This window comes from Lonchura striata, chromosome 1 (genome assembly GCF_050655825.1).
Source record: "Lonchura striata isolate lonStrDom1 chromosome 1, ASM5065582v1, whole genome shotgun sequence".
NCBI lineage: Eukaryota > Metazoa > Chordata > Aves > Passeriformes > Estrildidae > Lonchura > Lonchura striata.
The window spans coordinates 25,750,529-25,768,302 of NC_140703.1; the positions used below are offsets into that span (position 1 = coordinate 25,750,529).

Genomic DNA, 17,774 nt, shown 5'->3' on the forward strand with positions numbered 1-17,774 from the left:
TGCAGGTACAGAGGGAGTGGACTGCAGCAGGCGGCACCGCCCGGCCCGCGGACAGGTGCCACGGAAGGGGAGGGACAGTGGGCGCGACATCCCCGGGCGGAGGAGGAGGAGGAGGAGCGCGCCATGGCCCCGCGCGGGCGCTGCCGGTGGGCGCTGCTGCTGGCCTGGCTGCCGGCCGGTGAGTGCGGCCCGGGGCTCACGGCCCCCTCCGGAACCGCGGCCCGCCCTGCCCCGGGACACCGGCGCGGCGCAGGGGCCGGGACTCGGGAGCTGCCCTCGGGTTTCGCCCGGGGTTACGGTGGCGCGGGGTCGGGGGAGCGGCGGCGGCCCCGCGGTGAGGGGAAGGGGCGGCCCCGGCCGGCCGGTCGCTCTTCCCCCGCGGTGCCCTTTCCTGCCCGCGGGGCTCTCCCGGGCTCGGTGCGAAGCCGTGCGGAGACGAGTTTCGCTCCCCACAGGTGCGGCTGACCTCTCTCCTAGGAGGAAGTGGCCTCCCGCTTCCTGGCAGCCTCCAGTATCGGTGGCGTGCGGCTGGGACCTGGGCGCTGGGCACGGACACGAGGGGATCCCCTTTGGCCTCTGGCAAACGCCCAGCCGAGCTTTTGCTGCTGGATCAGCAGCCGCAGCCTCTTGGGGGTTTCTGGGGTAGCTGCAGTGCTGCTGCGTCTGCTGGGCACCTGCTGGTGTGGGGAGCAGGAGCTCACCTCCCTGCCCAGGGGCGGCCTTCAGCCAGCAGCGTTCACTCTGCCAAGCTTTGTGGGTTGCCTGACAGCTTCCAACCTCCTCTTGGGAAGAAAGCGGGCATTTCGTTTCTTGGATGCCTGGGTCTTGGCTGATGATATGGCTTTAAAGTTCGGTTTTTCACAGAGAATCAGTGAAGGGAGCAAAAAAGTATAGAGGGTATGCTTGCTTATTGTCTTGCTTGACAGCTGTTTTCCTGGGAAATGCTGTAGCCAAAATTTCGCTACACTGGCTCCAGAGCTTCGTGTCTTCACTGCAAAGCCATAGATGTAGCTGAAACTTACTAGATTGGTGGTGTCCATATTTGTTCTTTCCAACCAGGATAAGAAAGCACCCTGCAGTAATGCAGTACATGTTTAGGAACCAGCTTTAAGTTTGCATCTTTTTCATTTTCATGGTGAAGGGTTATGAGAATCATTGGACATGCAGCAACATCTAACTGTTCACCAGGGAGGAACACTAGGTTTTCAACCTCTTTAGAAAATAAGGAACTTACCTTTCAATTCTGGCTGTTTTGCAAAACAGAGGTCATGAGAAAGCACCCCTTCCATAAAGAGATGCGGGTTTTGTTAGTAAAAAGCACACAGTGTTTTTGAATGTTTTATTCTTGCCAGAGAGATGCTGTTTTAGGAAAGTCATGGAAAATGTTCTGTTCCCATGTCAGAATTCATAGGGTTTTTATTTAATTGACACTGAGATCACAGTTTTGCCAATCTTGAGAGTTTGAATTGGTTTCTTATTATTTTCTGCATTAAGATCCCAGAGTCAGCTATTTTCACAGTGAAAGCTGGAACAAGATGTGTTGAACTACAGTGCTTTTGAGTAAGAGCAACTGTAACTACCTGTCTGTGGTCTGGACCTTGCTGTGCTATAGTATTGTAAAAACTTGGTTTATCTAGAGGTTACAGCTCCTGGTCTTTCTGTGTTTAAGAGCATGTGTGTGTATATCTTATTTTTCAGAAAAGCCTTGGATTCAGGGGTTTCCCTGACTCTCCCTGTGTTTATGTGGTATTCTTAAGGCAAATGAGTTTGCTCTGCTTGTGCTTTCAGTTGGCTGACGAGGAGTCCCATTTCAAACCAGAAACTGAGCAAGTACTGCATTGACAATACCCTACTACAGAATGACTGTTTGAGGCAGCGTGCACCTCTGCAGCATCTTTTCCACAGTGTGGAAACTGTGTGAGCTTGTATTTGCCTGGAATGTAGTGTGGAGGTGGCAGCCTAAGAAGACACTGAAAGATGCTCAACAAAGAATGATGTTTGCAGTTGTGGTCCAGATGTTACTACATAGTAGTAGCAACTTGTTCTCTTGCTCTCATCCTGAAAATGGGGACTAGAGGGAAAATCTTTTAATGTATGATAAAAATGGAGTGTTGGTTCATGGAGACCTGTACAGTTGGTACCTTCAAGCATTCCACTTTCCTTCCTGCCTATCCCGCTGTTGTGCTCCACAGTTAAGAAGCAACTAGTTCAGCACTGCAATCCCTGCCTGGTTCTCTGGCTTGTATTCCAAACAGGGCATCCCACACTTGCCCTGCACTGTTGGTATTCCCTTATCAAAGGCAACTGGTGATAACTTCGCTATTGTTAATGACAAGCACAACTTACTGTACTATCAAAGTTTAAATAAGATAGAGAAGTTTCTGGAGTATAGCTGAACTACAGTATAGCTTATGAGAAGCTGTGTAAAACCTCCTTGAGTGTGTTCAGCTGCTTGTATGGAAAGTGCTGTGGAGTTTGTTAGAATTAATACATAACAAATACATAATGATAGCTTAATTTAAAAGGAAAAAAGGGGGTAATTGATGTGTGCTCTTCTGAAGTGGTTACAAACAATTAACTGCAGTGCTACAGCCTGAAAGTTGTATTGTTTTAATCCTGGTCACCAATAGATAACATTTGATGAGTGTCTGAACAAGACCTTGATAAAATTCATTTGGTGTTTATACAAACATGAGTAACAGTAGAACTTTTCTTGTTAGGATTAAAAGCCAAGGGAGTCCCATCCCATGTGCTTCTGGGACAGTTTTCCTTATGTACAAGGAGAACACAGAATGATGTGCTGCATAATGGCTAGTCATGCTTTGGAGAAAATAATTCAGTCTGTAAAGTGGGCCAACAAAGCTTTCTTCTGTCAGAGAAAGATGTAGCTCCTGTTCTAACCAGGGCTTGTAACCCTGGATGACTTCATCAGAGGGCCTGGGAGGTCTGTAGGTGCAGGTCCTGGATGGGGCCCAAGGAGATGTCCTTGGGTCATTGCTCTGGTGCAGATGGTGTGATGGGCGGCCTTAGGAGTCTGTGGGCTGACGGCTTCCTGTGTTCTTGTTTCCAGGTTGCCTCTCTCTCCTGGTGACAGTGCAGGATGTCGAGCGTTACACCACCTTATTTGCTACTGTCATCCTCAAGTGTGACTACAGCACCTCAGCGCAGCTGCAAGACGTGGTGGTGACCTGGCGTTTCAAATCCTTCTGCAAGGACCCCATCTTTGACTACTACTCAGCCTGTAAGTGTCAGGCTCAGCTTCCAAGGAATCTCCCTTCAAGTGGGAAGAAAGGGGAAGGTAGAGTCGCTGGGGTAGTACAGGCTTTTGACCCCTTCCTATGCAAAAACCAGGTGGTGGCATTTCCCTGAACTCCAAGGAAATGCAGGTCATGTCTGTGATTTGCTTTGAAATATCAAGGCCTTATGAGATCATAGAAATCCCATCCAAAGCAGCTCTTTTGTCCTCCTTGTCATCGACTCAGAATACAGGACAGTTCAGCTGTGGTTGACACAGGTCAATCTTGGCAGCCCCATCTTATGCTTCAGATGTTTGAAAGCAAGGGCCATGCAACAAGTGGGCTTTAGGATTTCCATGGGGGACCTGTGCTTGGAGGTGGATACCTGTGACCACATATGGAAGTACCTGTGATCAGATTTTGTGATTTTAGGAAATAGAAGGAACACATGCATTTTGAAGGGCATGCTAAGTAATAGCATTTAGTAGTGGTGGGAGCATTCTTATGCAGACATTCTGGTGCAGGCAGCCTTAATTCAAGGGGATTTAATATGGTACACAAACTGCATCCCAGGATAACTGCTTGGTCCAAAAAGGTGATGATTCCTCTATGTTTCGTGTTGGTGTGGCCTCAGCTGGAGTATTGTATGCAATTCTGGGTCCCAGGATTTGAGGATATTAAGGTACTTGAATGCATCCAGAGGAGGACAAGAAAGCTGATAAAAGGCCTGGAAGACACATCCTGTGAGGAGCAGCTAAGAACTTTGGGCTTGCCTAGTTCAGGAAAAAGGAGACTGAGGGGTTACCTCACTGCTCTCTACAGCTTCTTGAGAAGGGGAAGTGAAGAGGGAGGTGCTGTTCTCCTCTTCCTAGTATCCAGTGATAGGATGTGTGGGAATGGCTCAATACTACATCAGTAGTATACTACTTTATATTTTAGTCAATCCTAAAATGATCAGACACTGGACTAGCTAACCTTTGTACTTCCCTGCCAACTGAACTATTCTTCTCTGCTCTATTGTTTGTAAACCCTGCAGAATGTTTAGGTAGTCAGCCATAGCAAAACTGTAAACTTAAAACTGAGCTCACAGTGGGTACTTTGTGCCCAAACTCTCCTTTATGCAGTCTGGATGGGTTGGGTAGGCATGTTACTGAGCACTCTACAGCCTAGTTCCCAAGCAGATGGGTCCCTGGCTCAGCTGCTCCCAGAAGAATGTGAGTGCTTTTAGCCCAGGCTCAAGCTAATAGTCCCCAAAAGGGACTTCATGCTCCATTTTAGGTATGGAACTGAACCTTTGACAAGCTTTGCCCTCATCTCTCTTCACTGCGAGCTCTTTACAGAAAATGCTGACTGAATCAGTCATTTCCCCAGATCTCAGCTCCTAAATACTTGGAAATTCAATGTTGGTTTATGGTGTGAGTCTATCAGAAGGGTATTGTACAGAAATTACCTCTAGTCCTCCATTAATTCTCTTGTGTGTCTTTACATTTAATCCTTAGCTGGAATCAGCTGATGGATTGTTTTCTGTCTTTATGGACTCCACAACATGTAATGGGATACACGAGGGAAAGGGAGACAATCCATAGAACAGTTAATGTTTGTCTGGAGATTTTGCTTGATAGATAAACACACTTTTGTTTTAGTTCTAGTACTTCTGGGTGGTTTATGACTTTTTTGCTTTCAGCTTCATACTAAGAACTGCCTTCCAGCCTACCACCATTAGCTTCTTTCTACTGTTGTTCTTTCAGTTGTGAGTACAGGAGGCATCTCCTCTGCAGCTCCCACATTCTCAAAATCTGCCATTCCTGTGGCTCTACCTCTGTTTTTGAGTACTCCAAAGCAACTTACTGGTTTGAGGCCATGGTTTGTATTGCTAAATCAAAGCAACTGCACACAATGTACTCAATAATTTCTCTACTGCTCACAAGAGAATAGAAATTGGTCTTTTGAAATAACTTTTGCTGTCTCTGATGATGTGTGTTTGCAGCATACCAGGCTGGTTTAGCCCTTGGCCAGGACCCCTCTAACGACTGCAATGACAGCCAGCGGAAGGTGCGCATTGTCATCCAGAAATATGGGCAGAAGGACCCTGTGCTGGGCATCGACTACCAGCAGCGAAAGATCACCATTCAGAACCGTGAGTGACCTCCCAGGCAGGCAGTCAGCTCAGGAATTATCCAATATCTGGGTCTACTAAGTGAAGAGAAGCATAAACATGGCTAATGTCATCTGTAGCTTATATACTGCACATGGTAATGGGAATAAGAGCAGTTAAAAGTCCTGTCCCCAGCTGGCCTGAGGGTGTTGGAGGCACTACAACCTAAGGCTGAGCTGAGGACACCGTAGCATTTTGCTGAAGAGCACAACAGCTGAGGAGCTCAGAGGCTAGAAGACAGTTCATTCTTCCAAGTGCTGCATAATTGTCCAGGTGTGCTGTATGGTCCCTGCTGTCCATGGACCAATAGATATTACACCTGCCAGAAGAGCCATTGGGATTGCTGACCTAAGAGGGACAGTGATCTGTATTCAAAAATCAGTAGAGTTGGCTTCCAGCAATACAGAAAACATGAGCTGGCATTGAATACTGTTTGTAGGACTCAAATGAGATTGTTTGAAGGTGATGGCTATGCTTGGGAAGAGGGGAGAGGCAGTACTCTCTGTTTCCTGCAGGCAGAAGGCTCTTTTCAGGTGGAGCCTGAAAGTAGTGTCTGTCAATCGCAAAGAGCCCACTGACCTCTCAGTCCCTCTCCCACAGGAGCAGACCTTGTCATCAGTGAGGTCATGTGGTGGGACCATGGCATGTACTACTGCACTGTGGAAGCACCAGGAGATACCTCAGGTGATGCGGACAAAGAGGTTAAGCTGATTGTTCTCCGTAAGTGCCTGTGCTTTGTTGCCAAGATATTGCCTCCTGTTCTCCTTCACCCCAAGACATCTCCAGCAGTGGAGAGGCGCTCAGTAAGCTACCATGGCCAGATGCATCAGGATAAGTCCTTTTTCTCCCTCCTTTTTTCCCACAGACTGGCTCACAGTACTCCTCATCATTCTTGGTGGCCTCCTCCTGCTTCTGCTGATCGGGATATGCTGGTGCCAGTGCTGCCCCCAGTATTGCTGCTGCTACATCCAGTGTGGCTGCTGTCCAACACGGTGCTGCTGTAATCAGAAAGGTGAGGTTCAAGCAAATGTGCATCCATTTATGGCTTCTGTCAAGACAAAAGCTTGGCTGGGAGCTTGCTGAGCTCCACTTTCTCCCTTTTGCTTAGCATCCATATAAACTGAGACATTTCTTTGGCCAATATGACCTCTGAGACCAGCTAATCTGAAATTAGAGAAGGGGATCTCGGATACATGGAATCTGTCCTGCTCTTTCTTCTGTGTCCAACTGTCAGAAGTTTCTCCTCACTCACACCTTGTTACCAGTTTCTCTCACACCATCCAGAGCACAATCAGTTCCCTTGTCTGAGTAGCTCAGGACTTTCCTTCCTGTTTTGTGGTTCATATGCCTGTGCATGTGAGAAAGGCAAAGAAGTGCCTTGGTACTAGTCCCCAAACTAGTCTTACTTTCAAGTATATTGCTCTGAGAAGAATTACATAAAAACTGGAAATTTTTTATCTGCATGTTTTTTTCAGAGCTGTTCCTTCTACTAGAAAAAGGTCTGGTTTGTTTTTCTTTGGGGAAGGAAGTGAGAAGAAAGTGGAGAAAGATGGTTTCTCTTGATGGTCAGCCTTGCAAGTTCATTCTGAAGTTGTGAGGGTCAAAAGAAACTTTGTTTTCTTTGCTTTTATCAGTAATAAAGTTTCTGCAGCCTGACCCAGTTCTTTTAATAAGGCTACTGTTTGAATTTTGGCTTTTAATTTCATGTAACCTTTATATTCCTGTAACTGAAGCTTGGTTAGTAACAAGTAGAGTAGTCCCTCTGAAGCTTATACAGTCTGACAGTCACAAAATACAACAAGTAAGTTTATTTATCATTGAAATCCCCAGGTTCTTCCCCAGATGCTACAAGGAGAGGATTTGTGAACAAGGATCTCTGTTTCAGGTTTACCTTTACCTTCAAAACAGCTATTTATTATAGCTTGGGTGTTAGTAAACTTTGAGAGTTTTAGATTTAAGCTTAATTCGCTTAGCTCTTGCAAAGAATTAGCAGAACATCCCTTTTATTGCTAAAACCAAAACTAAACATTGGAGGTCTTACAGGTTGTCATGTAAAATGTATAGTGTTGAGGAGGCTACGGAAATCTGGCAGAAAAATTCTGTGAAAGGGGAGAGAGGTGATGGAGATGGGAGACTCACACCTCCAGAATTCCTAGTTCTCAGCAAAAAAGAGATTCAGAGCTTGTGTGAGCTCCTTTCTGTTTTTCTGTGCTGCAGGTTACAGTTCACTCCAGACTGCTGCTTCTATTTCCTCCTGTTAAAGAGGAAGAATTCTTGCAGGGTTTTCTAAACCTCTCCATGTTCATGAGACAGGGTACGGACAAGTCCAGCCTCCTTGACTGGATGCTGGATTCTGTCTGTATTTTCCATCCAAGCTGCCTGCGCTTTGTATCCACTTTGCAAAGGATCCATGTGGCTTCTCCTCTCTGATAATACTGCCAAACTGCTTCTCTTTACTTCTTCCTGCCTCTGACTTACTATTTTTTCCACTCCAAGAAATGAACTGAGGCCTTAAAAAACACAAGAAGATAGATTCAGGGGACATCTTAAAAACAGTGCTGAGGAATAACATTCCACATGGCTGAAGAGAAGGCAGAAATCTTCACCTGTGTAGGATAACAGGGTGAGCGTGGGTGCTTCCTTCCCCGTCGCTGGCCACTAGAGGACAGCGTGGATCTGCTGAAAAGTCACAGGTACCAGTGAGGCAGGATAATCCTGGGTGCTGTGAATCATGCTGTTAACGAGAATGGGTTTGAACGGAGCAATAAATGGAGTGCATTGTTTGAGTAATTCAGGATTGATGTACAGAAATATTAGACATGCCCCAGGAGCAAGCCAGTTACATTCACTGTGGAAAGCTCTGAGAAAAGCCCATCAGAGTAAATATACGTACGACCTCCTTCTATTCCTATCTGCTCCTTTTCTGCAGTGGACTTCTTCCAGTAATGAATCAGGGAGAAAATAGGATATACTTGCACCTGGGTATCACTACGTTGCAAAATATTTTATTTTTATAATTGGCCCAAGCAGCTTGTAAAGTCTGTCAAAGGTGAAGAACAGATTTTTCCAACAGAGAGTAAGTGGAGGGAGCAACACTTTCTGGCAAAGCAGGGTAGGAGTTTTGGAATTAGGGTGAATCTGACTTTCCTCAGCTAAATACGTTCACCTTAAAAAGATCTGTAACTTCTGTTTTGCAGATGGGAAATCAGAATATACATTGTATTCAAATTGTAAGGCAAAGTATCTGGGGAAGGAAGAAGGGCTGATGGTAATGAAGGAAGACCAGGGCTAAATCTGGATTTGTTCAGCTGTAGGGAGGAATTAGGAAATGACAGGGAGAGGATGACTTTGGTCCTAGTGACAGCCTTCCTACCTTAAGAGGGAGAATGCTAAGCAGGTGTGCCCACAGGTGCTGATCTCTTACTCCTCAGGCAAAGTCCAAGGTCAAAACCCCAGGACATATACTCAACAGGATGTAGGACATTTTCAAGGTAATAACTGGAGGAATGAGAGAGGGAGAGATAAGGCCTTCCCCTTCTATTTATCCTTTCTATTCTTTCTCTCATCCTCTAAATTTGAAATGTAAATGGAAGGATATCCCTTAGGACAAAAACCAAAAAAATAATTAAGTTTGACATAAAGTTCTTGGAAGCTGCTACCTAAGACCACACAGCTTTGAGGATACCAGATTATTAGGATTTAAACCCCTGTAGCTTCCAGCTTTGTAGTTCCCTCTGGTTGAAGCCAGACTGGAGAGAGCGAGGGAGTTTGCAGTGGAGAATTAAGTGTCGCTGCATGAACTGTGGAGAAAAGGAAGCATGTGTTGAGGGGCATGGTCAGTCCTTCTTTTGCTGCAAGTGGTGCTCTAGATAAATCCAGTGAAACAGCTAAAGGAGGACATGTTTAATAACTGGAGTGCTACCTAAAGTGGAGAGTTTAGTCCCAAAGAGTGTGCAGTCTAAATGCTGCCTACTGCAGTGAACCCAGGGGACAGAATTAACTGGAGCTTAGCTGTAGCCTGGTTTCTTAAAGAAGCAAATCTTATGCAAGCAACTTGTCTGTGTATCCCTTGTCTCTTTCCCTCCAATAGCTTTTAATTTCATCAGTCAGTTTCAGCCAGATTGATGAGAGGGTTAAAAGTCTCAAAGGCAATTATGTTCCTATCTGTTTCTTGAACTGTAATGTTTTGTTCATGCCTGACCAGACAAGAGGCTGCAGGAAAAACTGTCACTTTTGAAACTCCAGGAAAGCCACAAAAGAGAAGTTTTTAAAAACACTGTTGCTGAAAAGTTTCCGCCTGTAATAACAGACAAACCAGGCTTTGTAAGATCAGGGACTTGCAGAATTTACTTGTTTGTAAACTTAAGTTTTGATCGTTTGTGATAGAAGAAATAAGTTTTTGTAAGATGTTATAGGTATTCTCCCAAAAGAAGCAGCAATGAGGTATGGTTTGAAGGCAAGTGAATTTGTCTGTGTTGAGGAGGTGAGATAGAAATGCTGAAAAAAGAGAAGGGAATTTGGAGTCTGACCCCATGAATTGGGATCTGGAGTTAGCAGTGGTGAAAACCCTGTGAAAGAGAAAAATTTCCACTTTTTTGCTCTTTTGGCAACATGGACATTGCTGTTGAGAACAGGAAATTTTGTTTCTTGATTGCTTTGACCACACTGTCTTAAATGATTTAATTTTAGCAGTAATTCTGAGGTAAATTATGGAGTGACAAGAAGAGTGGTCAAAAGACTAGAAAGGGAAAAGCTGGGCAGTGCACCTCTGAGTGCCCTCGTTGTGAAACAGAGAAAATGATGGAGTATAAAGTGGAAAATATGATCTGGACAGAGCCCACATAATGGTGGTAAGGAAATATCTCATTTAGTGGGAAATCAAAGCCAAAAGGGGAAGGACCAGGATAAGCTGAAAGAATTTTGAGAGACAGAAAACTGTTGCATGTCTTGATGTACAAAACATTATTTCCCATCTCTCTGCAGCTCTATAATGACAGGGCAAATAGAAGTCTTAGCTATGTGCTGCATACTTAATCATAGTGTTGTTTCCTAGATGCTGGGACTGGAATCAGAATGTTGGGCACTAAAGCTTTTCTTCTGTTTTATGTACTCTTTTGAATATGTACAACTTTGCATTGGAATTCCCTGCACTGTTTTACCTTTGTCATGCGGTGGAGAGAGATTTTAATTTTGTGAATTTCCTGTATCCAAAGGCTACAGCCTGTGAAGCAAAATGGTGTGTGATCTGCAAGCTGTGCCCTCTGGGCAGGTGCTGTAAGCTTTCTTTTTATTTTACAGTGCTAGAACGGCACCAGTTCATGAAGCGGGCTCAGGCACTTGCACCTTGGTTATCACCCAACATGTTCTACGGAGCTGGCGACAGGAACTCAAAACTTTCCTCTTACCAGCTGAATCCCCTGCTGCAACAAGGTGAGACCATGGGCATCATTTCAGAGGGAAATCAGGATGAGAAACAGGTAACTTCTTTGAGAAGTTCAGCATTGAAGCTTTAGCCTCTCTACCAGAAAAGAAAGATGTTCCTAGCATGACTGCATGTCCTAGAATGACAGCTCTGCCACATCTGCAGCGCACCATGGACTTCTCTGGGTACTTAAAAATAGCCTGTTACCTTAAGTGTCTTGCTGGGCTCAGTGCTGGGTGAAGCAGTTTAACACTAACTAAGGTGTATCAGTGCTACACCCCAGTGACTGCAGGGTAAATATACCCAGCTTATCTTGCTTTGTGTGGCCGAGGAGGGTACTGTCTCTTTGTTCTGCTGTGCTGGTCACGGTCAACTCCTTATAGCCAAAACTGACATGACAAGTGAGGTGCAATTTGTTTGAATTCTTATCAAATGTCTAGTCTTCAAATGATTGAGGGCAAACTGCATTCTGTGCAACAGATCTAACCCGATCTAATGCAGCAAAAAATGAAGGACTCTTTAATGAGCCAGGAAGAATTTTCTTCTCCATTTGTTGCTTATATCTGTACATGTGTGTGTGTGTGTGCATACATATAAAAATGTTCTTATTTTCATTTTCTTTTGCAGTATTTCTTCCAGTTCAATGAAGTGCAAAAGGAAACACTATGGTCTTTTTCTGATTTTTTGTAAATAAAATATGGTATCAGTGCTCTAAATACACAGACTATTTCCAGGTATGCTGGACTTCTTACCTCTGTACTGCCTAAAACATGTTAGATCATACTGCAGCTTATTAGTTATTACTCTTTGCACCATACCTCAATTGGTCTGGATGTACTGGTTGTGGTGCCTGAGACTTGTACAGCTCTTGCAGTGTGGTGGAGCAGCAGAAGAGAAGCAACTCACCAGAATCATGAGTGCAGAAGGGCCTTCTCTTCAGTGTTTCCTCTTGACTTTCTGTTTTCTCCTGTGCTTTTATCCTTAGATGTATCTCTGCAGAACAGTCTTCCACTGGTGCAGCCACAAGCCCAGCTTTCCCATAACAATGGTGTTCTGGACTATCTGGAGTCTGAAATCCAAAACCTGAACATGTCCCAGCTGCGGCCGCCCTCCCACCAGCGGCAGGCAGTGCAGCCCAGCTTGCTGTCCTCGCTGGGCTCCGACATCGTGCCACCTCCTCTTGCTGACCACATCTCCTCCATCCATGGGAGCAGCAACTCCTCACGGCCACAAAGAGCTGCCCGCACCCCCAGGCTCTGGGACTCTGCAGTAGAGGACAGAAGGGAAAACCAGAGGTGGCCCTTGCCTTCCAGTGGGGATTCTCATTCCAGCTACAGTCAGGAGCCCTGGGACAGGCAGCAAGAGGATCATCCTCAGAGGCAGAGGACAGGTGGCTACAATGGCAGGCCCCAGCACTCCAGACAGGATGTGTCACCCCCACGCAAAGCTGAGAGGGGCAAGGGCAGCAGCAATTTCTATCTGGAGGAGACCAAGGAGCGCTCCAGCCACCATCGCGGTGGGAGGCAGGAGCCTGGGGGAAGGCGAGAATATGAGCACCATGCTGGGAGGAGCAACTACTCTGGCCAGAGGCGGCACAGCTACTCCCCTCCCTCTTCTCACAGGGGCTCCTGGAGCTCCTCAGAAGAGCAAGTCCGTGTGCCGGTGTCAAACCGCAGGCGGAGGAACCGCAGGTCCCGGGAGTGGCCAGAAGAGAAACCCCCCAGTTACCGCTCCTTAGAGATCATCCCCGCTCAGGACAAGAAGCACAAAGGTAGCGCAGGGACTCGCTCGGTGAGTCACCTGCCTTTGTGCTTTCCCATCTAAAGGAAAAGGTGGGGTTTAGGGAGCCAGAGGGAAAGTTTTCTGCTTTCTGTAGCCTATTGTCTTTGAAACAGAGGCCAAGGAGCAAGGAGTGCTCTGCACAGCATGGTTATGAAAAGGCCACTGAGTACCAGCCTTTTGACAGGAATTGCCTGCATGTAGTGTGCTCAGAGGCAAAATAAAAAGTCAAATCCGTGGAAGTGTTCAATGCCAAGCTGGATGGGGCCCTGAGCAACCTGGTCGAGTGGAAGGTGTCCCTGCCCAGGGTAGAGGATTTGGGCCAGGTGATCTTTAAGGTCCCTTCCAACCCAAACCATGCTATGATTCTGTGATTCTGAAAGAAATTAAGTCCCCTACAGGGTGTCATGTTTTATTACTGTCCCCATTCAGAGGCTTTTGGGATTCTGTGTATATATTGGTGTTAAAATAGCGATTCTGGTACTGACTGGGGAGAAAGCACTTCCAGACTAGGCAGCAGCATCTATCCCTCTGTAACCATCTCTGGTGTAGGTTTACTTCTGATTTATTTTACAATGTGCATAATATTTTTAAGATGGCACATATGGGAAAACATCCATAAAGCTACATGAAATAGGTTTTCAGGTCATAGGTATCATGGATGAAAAATCTGTCACTCTCTAGGCCAGGTAGAAGAGGATGACTCCCTTGTTGGGACTCCTGAGAACTGAACATACATTATGTGGGCAGTCAACAGCTACTGTTCACATATCTTCTTGACAGTTTGCACTGGGATTAGACTTCAGGCAGCAACCTAAGTGTGATAAGCTTCATATCCAATAGCTAATCTCTAAATCGGACAGTGTATTCCCCCTGAAAAAAAATAAGATAATGTTTTAAATAAAAAAATGTTAAGTGTCCCTTATCACACATATGCAGAATTTTACCAGGTGGGAGTATTTTGAGGGGTTGTATGTTGCACATTACCATTTTCTCTTGTGTGTTGTGGAAGGAAGTGCAATTCTAGTTCCAGCTGGAATGTGTTTATGTATAAATGGTTTTTATATGGTGCTCAGAGCAGGTAGGAAGACATAGGATTTTCTTTCATCATTCCTTGTTCCTGAATCTTTTATTTTCTCTTGCAGGACAGAGGAAGTTCCCACAGTGGAAGAAGCATAGTCATTTAATGTCAGTACTGGAAGAACTGGACTCCCACTGGACTCCTCCTAGTTTTTCTATTATTTAGGTTGGCATGGCTGCTTTTGACTGAGCAGATAAACAGTAATAAAGCATTGGGCTGAGGTTCACTGAAAACCTTCTAGTAGAAACAGTGGATTTCTAAAGTAAAGAGTGTATGCCCAGTCTTTAAGGAGAGATACCAGTTCTCCTGATTAAGTGCAGTGACACTGCTAGGAGCCCAATCTGTAGAAGGCTGGTGCAGGTTCCAATATTCACGGAGTTGTAAAGTCACAAGACAGTAGAATAATTTTGATTGGAAGAGGCCACTGGAGGTCATCTGATCCAGTCCCCTGGGAGCTTTGTGGGGGGAGGCACAACATCTTTCTAAGGCCCTTTGTTGTGCTTCAGAATGTGGAATGTTTGCTGCTTCTGCCTGGCTGCTCAGCATCACTGGGACAGTGGCTTTCTTTTGTCCCCACTAAGCCTCTCTCCCAAAAAGGAGGCTTGTGGTGTAATAAGGTCTCATGGGCATGTCTGCAAATTGTTAGCTTATCTGCTCTTTACTTACTGAAAGAACCTTTTCTACTTTGAGCTTAGACCTTAGTGCCTTAAAAGATACTTGTTCTAGCCTTTCATCCAGACTTGAATTTATTTGTAAACTTAAAGGGCTAAATTTACCAAGATTTGTTCTTCCCTACAGGGACTGAGCAAAGTAGGACTACTCTCCTTTACACTATGGACCAGAATTTCCCTCAGCTCAAGGAAGCATGGTTTTGGTGAATATATCTTGCCTAAGCCATGTACTCTTTTCCATATATTTTATATTCTCCCTTTCCTCTCCATGCCATGTATCATATACATGGGGCTGGATAAAGGACTCTGAAGAAGTCTTATAGTCACCTTTTTTACTACTATCCTTGATCTTTACTCTGACACAGCAACCCTGCATGTGTGGTGCATCTGATCTGCAGCTGGATTGTAGGGTTTCCTCAGTTCTCACCCTGACACTAGAATACAGAATTTCTCTATGCTTTGAGACCAGTTGTGAAGGAGAAGTTGTCATTTCTCCTTGGTGAAATTAATCCACTATTTTAATTTGAAATGTGTTGGAGAAAGAGAAGCTCTGTGGATGCTGGCTGCTTCCATGGGAAACTGTCTTGCCAGAGGCACGTCTTGGGTTAAAGAGACTCCAGGTTGGCAAGGAGATTTTGGAGAATCTTGTGAATTATTTTGTAACCCAGAGGCACTGGAGATTGGCCAGTACCAATTACTATCTTGTTTAGCTTATTTCCCAGCTGGTGCCACATGGGACCCCTGCTACTGTTTGTTTTTAATGTCCTCATTACTGATGTGCTTATGCTTTTCCCTGGAAAATTTGGAGAGACTTTCACATTGTCCACCTCATTTTTTTTCTTTTCTTTGGACAATGATGGGAAACATCACACTTGGAATAAATGGTCCTAGTTGGATATCCAGTGCAGTTGGTGGTCAACTCAGGGCTATCCCAGGGTGCTCATCTTCCTGCAGTTCCTTGGCTGAACATGCTTATTTGTAATTCCTGCCTATGGAGATAAAACAGGAGGACCAAAGAGCTTCTCTGGTTGACTTTGTTTCAGCACTGGAGGCCTTCTTTTTGAATACAGAAGGTCTCTTTGCCCACAGCTGATGGATATCACAAAAAAAATTTTAAAAGAGCTAAAAGAGTAACTCTAATATTTTAATTCAAGAAAGGAGGATTGTAGTTAGCGTAGCACTTGTCTGCATTAGGTCCAGACTGAACAATGTGAATTGACCCATGAGTCACATTTGAAATATAGGGAATTGTGTTTGCAGAACTTGCAAAGCTAGGATCACTCTTGAATCTATCATCCACTATCTGTGGATAATTTTTTTCTAATTTTATGGTGTGCTTAGGATTTTATGAACTACCTTTTTGTATGATGGACTGATATTTTTATTAGTTAGGAGGCATTTATGATGATTGCAATGACAGAAAATTATATGGGGCTGCTTCTTTCAAAACTAGCAACGGTTTACATTAGCTTTACCCTCTGCTGACTTTTAGCAGATAGCCAGCGTCCTGCAGATTCTACCCTTGGAGGCTGAATTGGTAACTTGGAATTTCATTCTCTCCTTGTGCCTCCAATAGGTTCATACATCATGCAAGAGAACTTCCTCTCCTAGGCCAAATGTCCAGTTTTCAGGAAAGGGCTGCCCCTTTCTCCATCAACTAGTAGAGGCCTGTGGTGAGATCCCAAGATAGTTGCATGGAAGGAGTTCACTTTCGTTTGCATTCAAATGTGTACAAGCCAACACATATCCAGCAAGTTTTCCCAAGAGCAAAAAGCCACTCACACTGCAAGAAAAGCAAGATGACTCTCTCTGTAACAGGAGCAGCTGCTGCAGCTGCTGGAGTAAGAGCACGCTAACAGCAGAGGTGGTGCTTTCTGATCTACACCTATGAAGGAGCCCTCCATTTTTATTTGTTCGTCCAGTCCCCATAATTGAGCTAGGGTGACTAATTGTAGCTTGTGAACACAGGTCACAAATTGTGAAATCTGAGGGGTTTTATCTATATCATACTTAATTTCCTCTTCAGTTACTTTGTTCATGTTTATAGAAACATTAAACAAAACTCTTCAGGGAAAATTTATTGTAGCTCTGTGTTAATTCTGTAATTTCTTAAATGGTGACTGAAGCAGATTGGGTGATCCAGCAGAGAAGCAGAAATGATACCAGGCTTACTGGTCTGCAGACCACTGTGGTTCATAAAGCACCAGTTGGTGCGCTGTGAAATAACGACAAAGGAAATTCTCTTTGCATGCTTTACAGCTACAAGCGGACAGAAAAATGGGAAGGAAATATCAGCTAAGGTGCTAAGATGCTTATTTATGATTTTAATTGGCTATAAATGAAACCCATTGTGGCAGCATTGCACAATACAACATGGACCCTTTTCTATAAGATCACGGGGTCTTTGACTTTTTAAGAGAGAGAGAACTGAGCAGCTGCAATACAGCACACTGAAAGAAATAACAGTAGGAAATATCCTAGCCTCATTCTTTCTACATTGCAATTGATTCATGGTTCATTTTTTAGCCATTCCAGAGAGCTGATGTTCATATGTCACCTCATTCGTAATGGAAAAAGTTGACTATTTCACATATGGGAGTTACTTCTATTCTAAACTTTTGTTCTTCCATTCCTGTTGAAAGAACAAGGAATATACCTTACCCCCAAAGAATGAATCTTCTGTCTCAGATAAAGTGCCTTCATAGCCACCAGTGTTACCCTAATTTAAAATAATGTAATAAGTAAGTGACCATGCCACACACAGCCAGATAAGGTCACTCATGCCACAGTCAGCTGCTTTCTATCTCAGACAAGAGATGCATAAGAGAGATAAAGAGTCATGTAATTTTTCTTTGATTAAGAAAATACTTGCAATATCTGGCTTTCTTGCTTATTTGCAGAGCGCCCTGCCATTTTGGAATGCCATTCCAGGAATGGGGGCAAGGGCTGCTTCTGTGCAATCATTGATCTGGTCTTGGCAAGTGCCCATTTGGCACTAGAAAGTGCTGAAACACCCAGTTGCTATCTCTGGGATTGTATTTGTGATAGCACTGCCTAAAGTTAGGCTGACTTCAGGGCCAGGGAACTTGCCATGGGTGGTAGCAGCCACAATGCAAAGCTCTTCAGCAGCTTGAATTACCACACAGGGCAGCTAAGTCCCTTCTATTACTACCTCCTGCAGTACATCAGTTTAAAACACCCACTCAGAGCTTCCCATTTGTTGACCTGACATAAGAAATAAAATGAGGTTATCTTAAATTAACCCCTTCAAGTAATGACTGTTCATTCCTGTTTCTGCTAAGTGTAATGCCTATGATGTGCTTTGTGCTGGTCTTCTGAATGTTAATCCAGCTGTAAAAGATTATAAATGTGTAGATTCTGTTCAATGATTGTAAAATGTATAATTGAAATATAAGCAGACTTTCAACCA

At 44.6% G+C, this 17,774-nt stretch overlaps 1 protein-coding gene across 1 annotated transcript; it reads left to right on the forward strand.

Annotated features, from left to right (window-relative positions):
• Positions 1-38: 38 nt before the first annotated feature.
• Positions 39-17,774, forward strand: ILDR1 (immunoglobulin like domain containing receptor 1). The gene is made up of 8 exons (XM_021549086.2): positions 39-178; positions 3,071-3,241; positions 5,224-5,373; positions 5,992-6,111; positions 6,257-6,403; positions 10,690-10,821; positions 11,799-12,604; positions 13,738-17,774. The coding sequence occupies exons 1-8, from the start codon at positions 124-126 to the stop codon at positions 13,777-13,779; spliced, it is 1,623 nt and encodes a 540-aa protein (XP_021404761.2). The 5' UTR covers positions 39-123; the 3' UTR covers positions 13,780-17,774.